This window comes from Lolium perenne, chromosome 5 (genome assembly GCF_019359855.2).
Source record: "Lolium perenne isolate Kyuss_39 chromosome 5, Kyuss_2.0, whole genome shotgun sequence".
Taxonomy (NCBI): domain Eukaryota; kingdom Viridiplantae; phylum Streptophyta; class Magnoliopsida; order Poales; family Poaceae; genus Lolium; species Lolium perenne.
In genome coordinates, this window is record NC_067248.2 from 5,507,758 (window position 1) to 5,525,280 (window position 17,523).

Sequence of the window (17,523 nt, forward strand, 5' to 3'; positions counted from 1 at the left end):
TGTTTCTCTCGACTCTTATGCTTGCTAATTAACCTTGCTAGCCAAAGACCTGTACTGAGAGGGAATACTTCTCGTGCATCCAAACCTTAGCCCAAACCTACGCCATCTGTGTCCACCATACCTACCTACTACATGGTATTTTCTGCCATTCCAAGTAAATACTTCATGTGCTACCTTTAAACAATTCAAAACTTGGTATCTCTTATTTGTGTTAATGTTTCATAGCTCATGAGGAAGTATGTGGTGTTTTATCTTTCAATCTTGTTGGGCAACTTCCACCAATGGACTAGTGGCTTTATCCGCTTATCCAATAATTTTGCAAAAAGAGCTGGCAATGGGATTCCCAGTCCCAAGTTAATTAAACTAAATAGACACTCCTCCATGGTATGTGATTGATGGACGGCACCCGAAGGATTCGGTTAGCCATGGCTTGTGTAAGCAAAGGTTGGGGGGAGTGTCATCATCATAATAAAGCTAAAATAAAAAGGCACTCCTTCGTGGTATGAGATTGTTGGCAGGCACCCGAGGATTCGGTTAGCCATGGTTTGTGAAAGAAAGGTTGGAAGGAGTGCCACACAAAATGAAAATAATATGGGAGCCGCTCTTAGGAGGTTGCCTGGCAAGGGGGTTAGAGTACCCGCTACCAGTCGTTGACAACAACAAACACCTCTCAAAATGTTACTTTTATTCTCTTTATATGATTGCAAAACTGAAAAAGCTCTAGCACATGATTTAATCCCTGCTTCCCTCTGCGAAGGGCCTGTCTTTTACTTTATGTTGAGTCAGTAAACCTATTTCTCTCCGTCTCAAGCAAGCATTTGAGTAGTTGTGATCAAACCATTATATTGTGATTTGCTACATCATGTCTTTTATTCTTTTTTTGTTTAGTACAAGTTTTATCTGAATGAATATAGCTTTGCAAGTTATCAATGATCATGAGAAGACCATTATGATTGAGTATGCAAGTTGTGCTTTATAAACTTTAACATGAGAGCGCTGCTCAATGAGATAAATATAATCTGTTAATTGTTCTCTGACCAAGAACGAAGTTTGCCATCACCAATCATGATTTCTCATGCACCTTTACTTGTGGTTACCTTATACTTGTTCCAATATGAGTTATAAGAGGTTGTTTACTATAATGTCCTGTGTGAATGAATATGATGCTTCTTGTCTGTATTTTATTTATCGACTCTTCACTCCATAAACATGTGGTCATGTCTATCGAGCTCAGTTTCGCTTGGGGACAAGCGAAGTCTAAGCTTGGGGGGAGTTGATACGTCCAATTTGCATCACTATTTTATATCATAATTTGCTGTTATTCATTGATATATTTCATATTGGGACACATTACTTATGTTATTTCATCTATTTTGCATGTTTCATCATTATTGGGAGATCAAGCACCGGAGCCAGGATTCTGCTGGAAAAAGCACCGTCAGAACGCAATATTTCGGGAGATCAACTCTGGAAGGAAATTATACCAAAAATCCTATTTTTCAAGATTACGGAGGAAGCCAGAAGGAGGAGCCAGGAGGAGCCAGGGTGGGCCCACACCCTAGGGCGGCGCGGCCCAAGCCCTGGCCGCGCCGCCATGTGGTGTGGAGGGCCCACGGCCCCTTTCGCCTCCTTTTCTTCGCCAAACCCTTCGTCCCGAAGACCTAAGCCACAGAGGGTACCTCGCGAAGAGTTACAGCCGCCTCTGCGGGGCGGAGAACACCAGAGAGAACAGAGCTCTCCGGCGGGCAGGAATCCGCCGGGGAAATTCCCTCCGGGAGGGGGAAATCGACGCCATCGTCACCGTCATCGAGCTGGACATCGTCGCCATCACCATCATCATCACCTCCACCATCATCACCGCCGTCATCACCGCTGGACACCGTCACCGCCATAGCAATTTGGGTTTGATCTTGATTGTTTGATAGGGGAAACTCTCCCGGTATCGATTCCTACTTGTTGTTGATGCTATTGAGTGAAACCATTGAACCAAGTTTATGTTCAGATTGTTATCCATCATCATATCACCTCTGATCATGTTCCATATGATGTCTCGTGAGTAGTTCGTTTAGTTCTTGAGGACATGGGTGAAGTCTAAATGTTAGTAGTGAACTATGGATGAGTAATATTCAATGGTGTGATATTTAAGTTGTGGTGTTATTCTTCTAGTGGTGTCATGTGAACGTCGACTACATGACACTTCACCATTTATGGGCCTAGGGGAATGCATCTTGTATTCGTTTGCCAATTGCGGGGTTGCCGGAGTGACAGAAACCTAAACCCCCGTTGGTATATCGATGCAGGAGGGATAGCAGGATCTCAGAGTTTAAGGCTGTGGTTAGATTTATTCTTAATTACTTTCTTGTAGTTGCGGATGCTTGCAAGGGGTATAATCACAAGTATGTATTAGTCCTAGGAAGGGCGGTACATTAGCATAGGTTCACCCACACAACACTTATCACAACAATGAAGATTATTTAGCCGTATGTAGCGAAAGCACTAGACTAAAATCCCGTGTGTCCTCGAGAACGCTTGGTCATTATAAGTAAACAAACCGGCTTGTCCTTTGTGCTAAAAAGGATTGAGCCACTCGCTGCAATTATTACTCTCGCACTTTACATACTCGTACTTTATTCAACTGTTACATCAAACCCCCCTGAATACTTGTCTGTGAGCATTTACAGTGAATCCTTCATCGAAACTGCTTGTCAACACCTTCTGCTCCTCGTTGGGATCGACATTCTTACTTATCGAAGATACTACGATACACCCCCTATACTTGTGGGTCATCAGTAGCTATGTGGTTCATCTCTCTCCTATGTACTTCAATACAATAATCTCATGAGCTGCCTTACATGATTGAGATTCATATGATGATGCTTGTAATCTAGATGTCATTATGCTAGTCAAGTGGATTTTACTTATGTGATCTCCGGAGACTCCTTGTTCCACGTGTGTAAAGGTGACAGTGTGTGCACCGTGTGGGTCTCTTAGGCTATATTTCACAGAATACTTATTCGCTGTTATGAATGGCATAGTGAAGTGCTTATTTATATCCCTTTATGATTGCAATGTGTTTTGTATCACAATTTATCTGTGTGCTACTCTAGTGATGTTATTAAAGTAGTTTATTCCTCCTGCACGGTGTAATGGTGACAGTGTGTGCATCGTGTAGTACTTGGCGTAGGCTATGATTGTGATCTTTTGTAGATTATGAAGTTAACTATTGCTATGATAGTATTGATGTGATCTATTCCTCCTTTCGTAGTGTGAAGGTGACAGTGTGCATGCTATGTTAGTACTTGGTTTGGTTATGTTGATCTGTTATGCACTCTAAGGTTATTTAAATATGAACATTGAATATTGTGGAGCTTGTTAACTCCGGCATTGAGGGTTCGTGTAATCCTACACAGTTAGTGGTGTTCATCATCCAACAAGAGGGTGTAGAGTCTAGCATCTATCTATTTATTCTGTTATGTGATCAATGTTGAGAGTGTCCACTAGTGAAAGTATGATCCCTAGGCCTTGTTCCTAAATATCGCTGCTCATTGCTTGTTTCTTGTTTTCTTGCATCTTTACTTCCTGCAATATTACTACCATCAACTGCACGCCAGCAAGCACTTTTCTGGCGCCGTACTACTGCTCATATTCATTCATACCACTTGTATTTCACTATCTCTTCGCCGAACTAGTGCACCTATTAGGTGTGTTGGGGACACAAGAGACTTCTTACTTTGTGGTTGCAGGGTTGCATGAGAGGGATATCTTTGACCTCTTCCTCCCTGAGTTCGATAAACCTTGGGTGATCCACTTAAGGGAAACTTGCTGCTGTTCTACAAACCTTTGCTCTTGGAGGCCCAACACTGTCTACAGGAATAGAAGCACACGTAGACATCAAACCCCAATCATCACCCTGATCCCAACTCACCCCTCTATCCATATTCCCTGCTTCTAATTATCAATCGGTTAATCCCTGCCCGGTCGTCCCACAAGCAGCAGCAGGCAGCACATGCATGGCATGCGCTGTAGCAACAAGCTCCAGGCAGGTGAAGGAGGAGAGGCCCTAACGGCCGGCACCGGAGGCGGGGAAGGGAGAGAAGCCAGAGATCTAGAGGCTCCGGGTCGAGCGGCTTGCCTTCGGTCCGGGCTCCATGGCGGCGCAACGTTTAGGAAGGGAGACGAGACTAGAGGAGCGCCTCTCTCTCCAGTTTGTTCCGCGGCGGCCGTCGTCCCGTAGCCATCGCCGGCGAGGGTCCCTCAGTTCAAGTCGCCGCCGCCGCTGTCGCGAGGACGAAGCCTCGGTTCAGTTCTCCTTTTTCTCCCCGTGTCGATTCGGGATTCTGTCCGAGATTTTTTTAAACCCGGTGGAACAGGGGGGAAATTGGGCGGGGTGGAATCCCGACAGGGATTAACCGAACACATTACTAGACTGGACCGGGATTAAAGCCCACGGGGTTGGCGCAGCGATCCCGGCCGGGTTGGGAGCAAACGAACGAAGCCTCATTTGTGTGGAAACTTGGGTGTCGTCGTCTCCACCTCCCCACCGATCTCATCCGCCTCCTCCTCCTCCATCCCATCTGCCTCGCCGCCTCCATCCCTCCAGCTCGCCGGCCGGCCGGCCTCCCTCCCTCCCTCCCTCCACCTCGCTGCCTCCATCCCTCCCTCCACTTCTCCTCTTCTCCGGATCAAGATCCAGGCGGCCGCCATCTCGCCGTGGAATCTCGTGCAGCCGCGTTTTCTCTCCGTCTCCTGTCGACCTCCAGGTAATCTTCTCTCCCGTCTCATCCCTTCTTCTCGCAATCTCTCCTTTTTTCTCTGATGATTTAATATTTTCTTTTAACCTAGTAGCCACCACAACCGGCTCCCAATCGCTGTGCCCCTCAGCTTCTACCCAACTCCACATCCCCGTCTCTGTCGATCAGTGCGAAGCCTTCCCCTGTCCATCTCCAAGGTAGCCTCTCCTCTCAATATTTATTCATGCCACAGTTATCTGAGCAGCTACAACTACATTTCTTGGTTCTACTTCTTTTTTCCTGGAAAGCATATACGGATGCCCATGTGATAGAGAGTGGAGTGTGAATGTCAGGATAGGCTACCAGTAGCAAGTAGCAAGTGAACAAACACGGTAGTAGAATGTCAGGATAGGATAGGCTAGCAGCAGCTAGTTTGATCAGCTCACGAGTAGTGTAAATAAGGGGTCCTTTTGTATCAATTTCAGCACACATGTTCCCACGTGTGTGTATGTACTGGTGTTTAACTTGTTAATCGGTTATTTTTTTTACTGCATGTTAATATATTGTTGCTTGTTGTTAAACCTAGCCTGAAGTTTATAGTTTGCTGCAGCACTATATTTGCTAAATGATGGTGCGGCTTAACTTGGTTTATTTTTACACTCAACTAGTTCTGTACTATACTTATTGTAGATGGCTGATCTACCACTAGAGTTATATCATGACAAGAGGAAGAAAAGGAAGCGGGCAGCAGCTGGGTTCTTTATTACCATAGTTGCAGTAGCTCAACATATGTATTGTAGGAGAAAGATAGTTGAGCTTGGTGATTTCAGTGAGGAAGAGGCCGAGACTAGAATTAGGAGGCAGATGCTTAGGAATATTTACCTGGGTCCAAATCTATATTGCTATGATACTCTTAAGGTTTACCAAAAGGTCCTTCTTTGACCTATGTGCCATGTTACGTGAAAGGGCTGGACTGAAAGACACCTTTCACGTGACCGTTGAAGAGGCTGTGATCATTGTATTGCTTGTACTTGGCCATGGCATGAAGTTTAGGTTGATCCGTAGCACCTATAGGTTGACACTTGAGCCAATTAGTAGACATTTCAATGAGGTGTTAGGAGCCATTCTTTCTTTATCCCATGAATCGCGGAACTCATTTGGCAATTCCAACGATATTTTGTTTGGCTGTCACGGAATTGTAGGGTCATTTCATTTGCTAATAATTTCATCCAAATGATACGGTGCGTTACGGTAATTCCCGACCCTAACCCGTCATTTTTCCGGAAATGTACCACGCAGAGACGAAGCCCCGTCCCCCCTCCGCTCGAACGGACATCCCTTCGTCAAACCTCACCCTCTACTCGCCGCCGCCGGTGACCCTTCCCGCCGCCTCCGTTGAGGCTGCCCGCCGCCGCCGGTGAACCAAGGATCCCTTCTTCCTCATCTTCCCCGCAGTATCTACTCGCCAGGGATCCTCCCCACCGCGCTTTTCTTGCTGCCTGCCCGATGAACACCTGCCTCCGGTGAGCGGCGGACGACCTCAGCGACTTCTCCGACGCAGGCGAGTTTCCCCTCCGCCTCTCCTCCTTTCCCTCTCTCTCGCGTTTCCTTTCCAAGTTACTGGACCCTAACCCTACCCGTTTCTAATCTGCAGGTTCTGCAACACATCGACCTCAAGATCCAGACTCCTCGCGAGAAATCGGGCTGGATCAGCTGATCCGTGGGTTTATTGGTTGGTGACTGATTCCACTGAGTTCAGGTAACAGTCTATGGCTTATGCCATTGGATTTTGTGCATTCATGGAAAGCATTGACCACCTAACATCCTTTTGAGTGTCCTGGTACTGGTAGGGATCATGTCACGGTAATCATTCAGAACGTCCTCACGCGCTTGTTTGTAGGATTACATAAGCCAGCCTCGGTAGTTGAATGCCTAAGATGGAAAGAGAACTGGAGAGTTCACAAGGTAGAAGGAGAATGGGGAACTAGGGACTTCAATTGCTAATAAGCTTTACACAGAAAGTTGAATCCTCACTGTCTAAAGGTGTTTTACGATCAGCGTAGTCCTCTTTCTGGTAATGTAAGTATGCAATGAGTCTCCAAGAGCAAGAGTAGAGCAGAGACATTTCACATATTTGTTGTCTGCTGATATCTGTATAGCATTTGCATTGCCATTCTTGGCAGTTGAATTGAAGAAACATGTTACTTCCTGTCCATCTTAGCGGAAGGTAGTTAATTTGTTCAACAAATGCCATGATCTGCGTGTTAGTCTGATCCTAAGCACAGTAAATGAATCTGGTATCTAGGGTTAGTCTTGACAGTAACAGGTTCAGGTAGACAGTAAGACTGGGGTCTCACAGTCTTGCGACCATGGGTTGGCTGGCACTACTCTCACCGAAGATCTGAGCCGCCCCGTCGTTGTCGCCGCCACCATCGCCGTCCCACAGCCGCCACCCTGCCCATACCTTGGTTTCACCGCCGACGCCTCCACCCCACCCCACACCGACGCCCACCCCCACCCCCAAACTACGCCCCCATCCACCCTACACACACGCCTGCTTCCGGCCTCTCACATGTGTCACCGTTCCTGTCCATCCTCACTCGTCCATCCTCACTGGGGCATCGCGTTCACGCCGTCCCGGTCTTCGGCCATTGGCTTTTGAGGTATGAGCTAGGTTGTTTTCATCCACCGATCGATTCTCTTAGTTAAATCCCACTAGGGAGGGGACCTTTGCAATTTCTGGGGTGTGCCGGTGCGCGCCCGGCACATGATCTAGATCCGCCCTGCCCAAGGTTGTTAGGCTGCTAGCTGTTCATCGAAACATGTGTTTGCCAATTTCCCATTTCCTAGCTGCCCTGCCCTGAGGTTTGTTTGTCGTCTGTGCACCCGTATTATGGGATTACAAACTTTTATTTATCCTCTGATGGTGAAATGTTATGTGTCTGTGTCGTCTGTGCACCCGTATTATGGGATTACGAACTTTTATTTATCCTCTGTGATGGTGAAATGTTATGTGTCTGTCTCATTTGAGGGTGCGAAATCCATGTTCTAGGGTCACCCAGGCTTGTGTGTTGATTGCCATTTTGTGAAGATGTCCAGTGTGTTGTGCGCTTTTACTACTTTATGTGCAATCATAGTTGAAACCGAAATGAGTAACCACTGTGTGCACATCACCTGCTTCAACGTATGCTCAATATTCCTTATTAGTAATATGCTATTGCTCTTATTTGGATGGTATTTGGGATCAGTTGGATTGCATTGAACTGAGATTCGGAGAATGACGTAATCAAAACAAGAACGTCAAAGTAATTTCTGTTTCTGTTGTCAAATACATTGCCTCTGTGTTGTATTTTTTCAGCTTTTCCCACCCTAGTCTCATTTACAATAGTGTTTCCTATCGTCAAATTTCTGGTTTTAAATGAAAAAATATGAGGTCATTTTTTGGCTAAATGTAAGCTTTTCATTTTGTTTGTGCTACTCTAGAGGCCTACAAATATATTGATGACCAAAATTAGGAAGTTCAATCCTACTTCTCCACTGTTTTGCTGTTAGATGTGTACGGTGTGCAAGAAAAAAATAGGGATGATAATTTAAAATAAAATGTGTTTCACATTCTGTAAGTATACCCCCTTTGCTCCATGGACTAGGCATTGTTTATATAATCCTGTTATTAGTCAAAGTGAGCTTTGAATTGTTGAGTCATATAGCCTTTTTTTGTGTACTGATATTTGAAAGGGGAATAGGGGAATTTGTTGCCACTCTTCCTGTTGTTTGAGCACTATATTTTATTGTTCACAATTCGATATTCTGAACTCCTTTGTGTTACATTCATATGATATAGTCCATCTTCGTTTTATGTTTTGCCGCCTTATCTATTTTCAGTAGAAATGCTCTAAACTTTGTGTTTCTTGAAGATCATCAGGGCAATCGATAAAATCTAGATGCAAAGTTGCTTTTCTGCGGATTTTATAATCTTGAAGATGCACAAAGAGTCTACAGCTCCAGGACTGGATGCTGACAAAATAGAAGTTCCTTCACCAAAGGAAGAAAGTAATTCCACAAATTCTGAAGCTGCTACAGATACCGAAAACTTTGAAATTAGCGACGATGACGACGATGATCGTAATCACAAGCACCGAAGAAAAGAGGCTATGCCTCAATCTTTTGGTGAGAGTACTGAGGAGCAAGCTGCAGGGAGGCCTTTGAAAAGAAGGCCCATGATTTCTGGTAATGGACAGCCATTTGGTGGAGCTGATTCACGTGGGGAAGCACAGAAGGACTTCATACCAAAATTCAAGAGGCGTCTTGGACCAGGAGCTCACAGTCGGGGAGGTAGAATGAACCAATCTTTCCATTCAGCTTCGGCTGCCACTCGCCCTCCTATGACACGGGGAAGAGGACGGAATGGTGCACCCTGGACTCAGCATGACCCAAGATTTAACACACTTGACATGATGGATTTTGCATCACACATGGCGTCACAAGGACCGCCTCCACATCCTAGCTTATTTATGGGTGCTCCAATGCCGAGTAGTGGTAGTGCTCAAAATGGTTCATGGGGTCCACATGGTTTTATGCCTGGAATGCCTAATGGAATGCTGGATCCATTTCACCCACATGGAATGCAGGGCCCTATTCAGCCTGCAATGTCACCTTTAGTTGATCTTGGCATGCCTCGTCAACGTTGTAGAGACTTCGAGGAGCGTGGATTTTGCTTGAGAGGGGATATGTGCTCCATGGAGCATGGAGTAAATAGAATTGTTGTTGAAGATATGCAGGTCAGTCTGTTTCCTGATCTTCAAATAATATTCTGCATTTTCCTGCACTTTAGTACTATCCTTCTACTTGCTCGGAACGCTCAATCGCCGCATTCAAATAGGTTGATCTGTTACTTCACATGATTACTGTTACGTTGTGCCAATATAACAAGTAACCTTGAAAGGTGTTCTCTAAGTGCTCTTATCATTGATAATATGAGTTGCAATTAACGTTCTTTACAGTACCCTGTTCAACATCCTAATTGAGTAATGTCAGCTAGCAGCGGATTCAGACCCCACTATGATGTAACTCTTCCTCGACTGTTTTCTGTGCTGCAGCATTTTATGTTCTGGTGTTATTTAACCGTATCTAGCTTAAGTAATTTCTCTAAATTATTAAGTTTGTTGTAATGTTCTTATATGCACAAGTATGAGTACTGTGAACTCTTGGAGGATTTAGATCTCAGTATGATGTGCTGTAGAGTTACTTGGAGTATTTTATTTTTCTGGTTGTATTGAACTTAGCTAACTTATGCTGTTCTTTCTAAAAAAAACTTTGTTATATTGTGTTGTGTAATATGAGGCAATGTTTTTGTGGTTAAGTACTACTAGTTAGTTTTTTTGTGCTTAGATCAAAATATTGATGAATTAATAGAATAGTTTCTTAAACACTTTGCAGAGTCTATCACAGTTCAATCTTCCAGTCTCAGCTCCAAATGCTCCGGGACTAGGAATCCAAAGTGAGGCAGTAACTGCTCATGTTAACTTAACAAACCTAGGAGGCAGTAAAGGTGTTACCGCGAAAGATATCAAATCTGGTGTGGCAGATGATGCATTAAAGCTAAATGGAAGCACTGGTTCAGCTGTTGTTAACACTGATGTATATGATCCTGATCAGCCTCTGTGGAACAATGAAAATCCTGAAGCATCCTGTGCTGGTTTTGCACATACTAATGATGGAGTATGGAATGCTGAGACCTCAAGCTATGAAGCAGGGTGGGAGCATGCAAACCAGGGTTTTGCAGCTGATGGTTCAAAGAATTCAAAGTCTTCTGTTTGGGGGAGAATAGCATCAAAGAAAAAATCAGGACCTAGTAAAACAGCTAATACTACTTCGACAAGTGCCACTGGAAACAAAAGAAGTGACTACTATGATGATATGGCTCCTAGCACCATCCAATTAAAGCCGGCTTCTACTAAGGATACTAATGGTCAATCTAATTCAAGAATGCTTGGAGATGTGGGCCGGCAAAGTAATAGAGCTCCTCACAAAGCATCTCGCACACTTTATGTGAATGGCATTCCGCAGGAAAGCAATAGATGGGAGGCCCTTCTTTCGCACTTCCAAAAATTTGGTCAAGTAATAGATATCTATGTTCCAGCTAACAGTGAGAAAGCTTTTGTCCAGTTCTCTAAAAGGGAAGAAGCAGAAGCTGCCCTAAAAGCTCCAGATGCTGTGATGGGAAACCGTTTTATAAAGCTATGGTGGGCTAACAGGGACAGGATTACTGAGGAGGGAGAGGGTAGAGTCTCTACAAAACCTGTGCTGACAAATTCGGCTCTAGCTCAACCATCTTCATCCAACAGAGGAAACGATCTTCAATCTGCAACTCCAAGGGCCAGTTCTGGATCTTCTGCATCAGGTCCTGGTGTAGGTCCTAAAACGTTGCCTGCAAACAGTATAACATCAGTACCTCCTGCTCCCAAAAGGCAAGAAAGTATGGAACTCCTGGAAGAACTCCGTAAAAAACAGGATATGTTAGCTCAGAAGCGGGCTGAGTTACGCCAGCAGTTAGAGGCATATGCGAAACAAGTACTTACTATTCTCCCTTGACAATACTTTGGATTTATTTCTTTGTTAATTATATAAACTATGTTGTTAGCTGAACCAACTTTTCATTAAGTACTTGTTTTTACTGCTGCAGAAAAATTCAGGAAATCCAGTAAAACAGACAGAGACTAGTGGAAAAGAAGTTGGGCCAAATGCTGCTGGGAAAGTGGTAGATATAAGGTCCATGAACACTGGGACAGAAGGGCTGCAAGAGGTTGCTAGTACACTGGAAAAGAAAATTTCTGGGGATTTGGCTTTATCTTCCCCAAAATATGCTCCAACATCCACACAGAAACCAGCTGTAGCTGTTAAGCAGACATCTCCTCTGGTAGCACCACCTCAGAATAGGTTTAAGCTCGACAACCGCACCACGTCGTTTAGGATCCTTCCTCCTTTGCCACCTGAAATTGCAAATGTAAGTCGATTACCTAACCTCCTGCCCTTCCATAAGCACAGTTCCATGTTGTCCTCTCACAATAGAGACCAAACATCGAAATTTTATGTATATGCGGGATACCCTCTATTGCTTTTACCATTTAATGGAAGCACTCTTGCACTGTATTGAGATTAGGTTGTTTGGGTCTGTCAAGCAACTGCAGTTTATGTGTTTCAGTCTTTATTCAGGCACACAACAGTGGATCTTACAGTAGCAGTTACCAGCGGTTAATTACATTTTTATTGATAATGATATCTGTGCTTAAGATTACTATTACTCCCTCCGTCCATAAAAGAATGTCGGAGATTTGTCTAAATTCACAGGGCTAGTATTATTCTGTAACTAATCTCACACATCAACTCTATAAGAAAAATACTTGGTATAGATAGCTTCTATTTCGCTGTGCTAGGGTATTTATTGTCATTTGGGCTTCACATGCATTACAGTACCATGCATGCATAGTGCATCGCAACACTATTCCTTGATGGATGCTTGGTGTAGTGTTTGCATTGACATTTGTTGCTTCTTAATGCAAGATCCTCTGATTTCAGCTCACGTCATTTTAAACATTATAGCTTTGCTTGAGATTGTTATTATTTATTGTTCTGTGGCTAAATCTCATACACTTCTGTTTTACAAAGATGCTTAATACAAGTAGCTACTTTGGTGTGGTAATTCATTTGACCTTTTGGTTCCAGTTTTATGATGCTACTCCCTCCGTCCCACGATATAAGACGTTTTGGCAAGTTTGGCAAGACAGCTTGCCAAAACATCTTATATTGTGGGACGGAGGGACTACTTTTCACTAAGAGAATATTTGGTAATATTGACAGACTGACAGGGTATTATTTGGATGGAGATGGAGGCCAAAATATGCCCACTAGTACTTTGACCATAACCAAAATTTTGGTCTTTGTTTGGATGGTTGCTCGTTTTTTGTAAATGCCAATGGCTCTTTGTCCATTCTTGTTCATTTTTCGTTACAACATTGGCCAACTCGCTAGGCAAGCTTGGGCAACATGCTCATGCATTTCCATTTGCTGCTTCTGACTTCTGAGAGATGTCTGCAAGATCCAAAGTTATATATAGGGTCTGATAATCTGGTGTACTTAGGCTATTGGGATCTTGTAGCTCTGTATTTGTATAGCCACACTCTAAAACGTACTGCAGTTAGCATGGTTATATGGTATTGAAAATAGTTTTGGGACCATGTTTCTCTTGTAAATTTATAATCTTCTAGTCATAGTTTTTCGAATGATGGTGGTTTCTTTTGTAGTTGGATTTTGCATGCATTTATGTATGTAACTGTTAACTGTATTTCATATGTATTGTTGTTAACTGAGAAGTTAAAAGCTTGAGAGTAGATAATGCTTACTCAGCTTTGCATCTGTAAAACCAATGCCATCATAGTCAGTACATAATGTAACTTGTCTTTTCAAGTTCAAGCAAAACAAATTTTAACTTTCTCCATGCACGTAATACAGTTACTTTGGTTGATAGTTCATGTAACTTAGATGGACGATTTAGATATTGAAAAAAAATTAAAGACCACTGTATCCTTATGCTAACTTCGGTTGATAGTTCATGTTTCCTTTTGTGTTGATGTGCTTGATACGAGCTGTTTTTTTGACTTCTGATGTCCTTGACTACTTTGTTTACAGGAATCTGTCTTGAAAGATCATTTTGCAGCATTCGGGGAGCTCTCATCTGTTGTTCTAGAAGACACTGAAGCCCACAACCATGATACAACCTTGCCTTCTCTGAGTTGCTCAGCTTGTGTGACCTACACAACGCGACAATCTGCTGAGAAAGCATTTATTACTGGCAAATCTTGTAAAGGGCATATGCTACGATTTATGTGGTTGACGGCTTCTCCTGGCTCAAATAACCAATCAAGATTTCAGAAAACATCAAGTCTTGTTGGGGCAGCCGAGTCCCCAAGCCCTGTTGCGAAAATCTCACGCATTGTCACATCTGGTACATCAGTCATTCCTCATAGTGAATCCATTCCAACTGCAGAAAGTTCAGAGAGATTTCCTGTTGAGATTTCCAAGGTATCATCTTCTAGTGTTGAGTGCCCACCTGAAAATGATTCCACAAGGAATCCTCTCCTTACAGACCCTTACGTTCCACAATGAGGTATGCTACACTTTTTGTTAAAAATGAGTTATGGTTCATAGCAATGTTATTGTAGCATCAGGAATATTTCTAGAAGCTAACTTTCTAATTTTGAGTCGCTAATGAACGGTTCTTATGTGCGGCATGGCGTCTAATTCAGATTGTGTATAAATATGCAAATTGAAACCAACTATGGGAAATTCCGTCTGCCTTTATTTATTTATATGGAAATATGTTTTAATGCTTGTAAGCAGCTGTCTATCAGCTAGCCTAAAAAGTTAGTGTCCATTGTTCGGAAACAAGACATGGAAGCTCGGTAGGTAGGACATTTATATAAAAAAAGGTTTCAAGCAAAATGTTTACAATCTAACAACAAACAAGGAGTGTGGAAGTACTCTGGTAAATTGAGCTCATGGATGATATGTTACATCTTTGGGTGTAGATATTTGTACCATATTAGTTCACACCTGCTTTTGTTGTTGACCGTCCTGATTTCTTGTACTGGTAAACGCACAGGTTATTACATACTGGCGGCTAGTTTACTTTTCGCCAGTAGCCAACAGTTTATAACTTAGATGGTTGATAAATCCGAACTTTTTTTTCATATTATAATCTTGGCACGGTAGATGTACTGGGCCTGTTAAGCTATTGTTTAGCTCGCCCATTATCCAAGGTTCCAAAAAGCGTAAAGCGTAAGCAGCGATAGGCTCTCGCTTAGAGCTTTTTGCGCTTAAGCGTCGCTTAAGCGAGCTTAAGCGTTTTCAAAAAATGCCAGAACTTTGCCTATTTCCCAGCAGTCAACACATTTGACGTGTAAATATGAAAAAAATATATGAATGATGATTAGCAAGCCAGCAAGCACATATGAATTCAAACTGAAATATCAAATTGACAAAGCTATCAAATCAGTCACAACTAAAGCTAGCACAATATCAAACATCATATAAGTAAGTCTGATAAGGTGATCAACGATCACACATACACATAACAAGCAAATAGCAGGTTCAAATGACAGGTAAATTCAGTTCAAAGAAGCAAACAACTGGTTTGTTGCTTCCAAACCGCTTAAATCACCGCTTCAGCCCAAAGCGTAGCGTTATGCTATCGCTCAGCACTTAAGCGTACGCTTAAATACGCTTTCTTGAACCTTGCCATTATCTTTATCCTGTACACCGGTAATTTTGTTCTATACTACACTAGATGGTTTTCGCATTTGGTGGTATGCATTATTATAAATCATCTTATATTGGGTTTGACTTGTAAAGCTTAGGCATACCAATGGCTAGTATGTAGTGGGGTGATGTGGTCACTTGTGTGTGGGCTGTGGCAAATAGATTGCAGTCAAGCTCCTCAGAGGTGAACTTATAACTCTGTCAGCCTAAACATGGATGCTATTGCTGATTGCCTTGCAAGTTTTGCTTCTTTATCATCTATTTTTTCCAGCTTCGTTGTTGTCTCAGGGCTATCTAGTCCTGTTGGTCTGTGTTCTAGCTCTTTTGTACTAAGCAGATTGTCCTTTAAACTACTTCCTGATAGGTCCTATAGGTGTTCTAATATGGTACCTACAGTGACTCTAATCTGATATACATGACATGGTTATGTGAACAGTCTCTGGGGTAATCGTACGTGTGTCAAAGTTAATCAACTATTTTTTTTCTGTTGTTTTAGCCCTGCGATATAATACTACGGTGGATGGCTGCAAAATGCTTTCACTGTGTAAAAACTTGTGGCGGTAAATATTGTTTTTTTTTCTCGCAGGTGACGGAGCAAATATCTGGGTGATATTCCGACACTTCGTTTTGGTGGCTTGTCTATTACACGAATGAGCGCTGCTACACGTACGATAAAACATGTATCCGTGTACGGCATGGAACAGGCACCGTAGATTGCAAGCCCACGAACCATCCGAATGGCCGTTTATTCGTCGTACCAAAACCGGACGTAGTTTGTCGTACGTGAACCAATTCCGTACATTAATCCTGGGGAAAACTCTCTTACACATCTCAAGTCATACAAAGAAGCTCTGAAAATTAATCCTGGGGGAAGCTTGTTTTAAGGGAAAGACTACAAAGTGAATGTATACCGGGCATTTTGCTGACTGTTCATGTTGCCCATTTCTTAATTTATGGAGAAGATGTAGCTTGTGTTTGAATGTTGTAAGATTCTCGGTTCATACCTTGCGAGTAGCAGCAACCTGCTAAAAGCAGTTAGCACAACGCTAGCTATAGGCCTGCATGCACTCTCTTGCTGAAATCAGCTCCACGTGGATCGCCATTGACATATTTCTCTAGGTTTCCTGTCCTAAACTTGTGCTACCTGTGCATATTGAACCAACTATAGGGTCGACACCTTCAATGCAATTTTTGTAACCTGGCTAGTATATCTTCTACCATGTCTGCATTACTGTAGGGCCTATTTTGTTTTTTTACAGCTTCATTTATCCATCAAGCCAAAATTCCACCACTCTTGCTCCTTGAGTGTGTACACCGGTACTTAATCTGAGTATGAACTAAATATCGGTTGGCCAAGATTTTGTTATTTATGTAGGCACTTGCGATCCAATGACAATTCTTTTTAAAGCATGCACCGTAGTATACAGGCCTTATATTGCTGTATTGAGGAAAACAGTATGTGATGAGGACATGCCATCTATCGATATATCCACTCCACTGTACCTACAACTATACAAATACAAGAACCTATCCAAACAACTTAACTATCACTGTACCTACAACTATACAAATACAAGAACCTATCCAAACAACTTAACTATCAGATACTTTCGTTTCTTGGAACTATTCCTCGCATACTTGAAAATATGATGTTGTCTAAATCAGATGTATTTGTTACTTTTATCTAGCATGGATAGGAGGGAGAAGCATTGGAGCATGATCGTGCGTGAAGATGGCAACAAACATGTGAGGACTGAAGAGGACGCCACAAGTGAAGATTTTAGAACTTTGAAGCCACCATAATGGTGATTGAAGACTTGGATGAAATATTCAAGATTGCACTTCAAAATTTCGTCCATAACTTAATATGGTGTTGGGTCACCTTTATTTTTTGGCTAGGCCTATGTCATTTTCGCAACAATTAAGGCAGCCACTCTTTAGAGTCTGTATTTGAGGAGAAAAGACTTTCTAGGGTTTGGTTCGGCCACCATACCTATAGCTCGCCGAAATCCTCATCTTTTCCTCCTTAAATACCCACTTTAGCCGTCACTTTTAGACTCGAATTTTGTTTAGACTAAAAGTTAGTCATTACTGCAACTCTCGTGTACTTATTTTGAGGTCAACGTCTAGAACAAGACCGACTATTTGGAATCCCACATTTTCAATAATTTTTTTGTTAGAGTATAGAGAGAATAGACACAAAGAATAGACCAAATGAATCTCTTGTTTGATTGCAACGTGGGAGACCCACTTATATACAGGTTGAAGGGGTGTGTTGGGGAGACACATCTTCCCCAACAGACACCTCTGGGAGGCATCCCTCCCAATACAATTGATCACATATTTATTTCTCGAGACACAAAGGAATGAACGAAATGATACACTTGTCTCCTTGCAATATGGGAGACCCACTTATATACAAGCCCCTTGATCAATTTGCCATCTGTATATTGCAATCCAAAAACTCCTCCTAAAACCC

At 42.7% G+C, this 17,523-nt stretch overlaps 1 protein-coding gene across 5 annotated transcripts; it reads left to right on the plus strand.

Moving 5' to 3' along the window:
• The first annotated feature begins 4,600 nt into the window (after positions 1–4,600).
• LOC127326313 (zinc finger CCCH domain-containing protein 27) lies at positions 4,601–17,135 on the plus strand. Of its 5 annotated transcripts, none has more exons than XM_051353174.2 (9): positions 4,601–4,760; positions 4,846–4,948; positions 6,030–6,291; positions 6,385–6,489; positions 8,645–9,508; positions 10,167–11,300; positions 11,413–11,733; positions 13,416–13,893; positions 16,733–17,135. In XM_051353174.2, exons 5-8 carry the CDS (start codon positions 8,672–8,674, stop codon positions 13,890–13,892), a joined length of 2,769 nt encoding a protein of 922 aa, XP_051209134.1. In that variant the 5' UTR covers positions 4,601–4,760; positions 4,846–4,948; positions 6,030–6,291; positions 6,385–6,489; positions 8,645–8,671; the 3' UTR covers position 13,893; positions 16,733–17,135. The 5 variants fall into 5 exon arrangements, with proteins under 5 accessions (XP_051209134.1, XP_051209130.1, XP_071675821.1 ...); XM_051353170.2 differs by lacking the exon at positions 16,733–17,135 and adding an exon at positions 15,631–16,252 and having other exon boundaries at positions 4,602–4,760; XM_071819720.1 differs by lacking the exon at positions 16,733–17,135 and adding an exon at positions 15,631–16,252 and having other exon boundaries at positions 4,602–4,760; positions 8,653–9,508.
• The last annotated feature ends 388 nt before the right edge of the window (positions 17,136–17,523 follow it).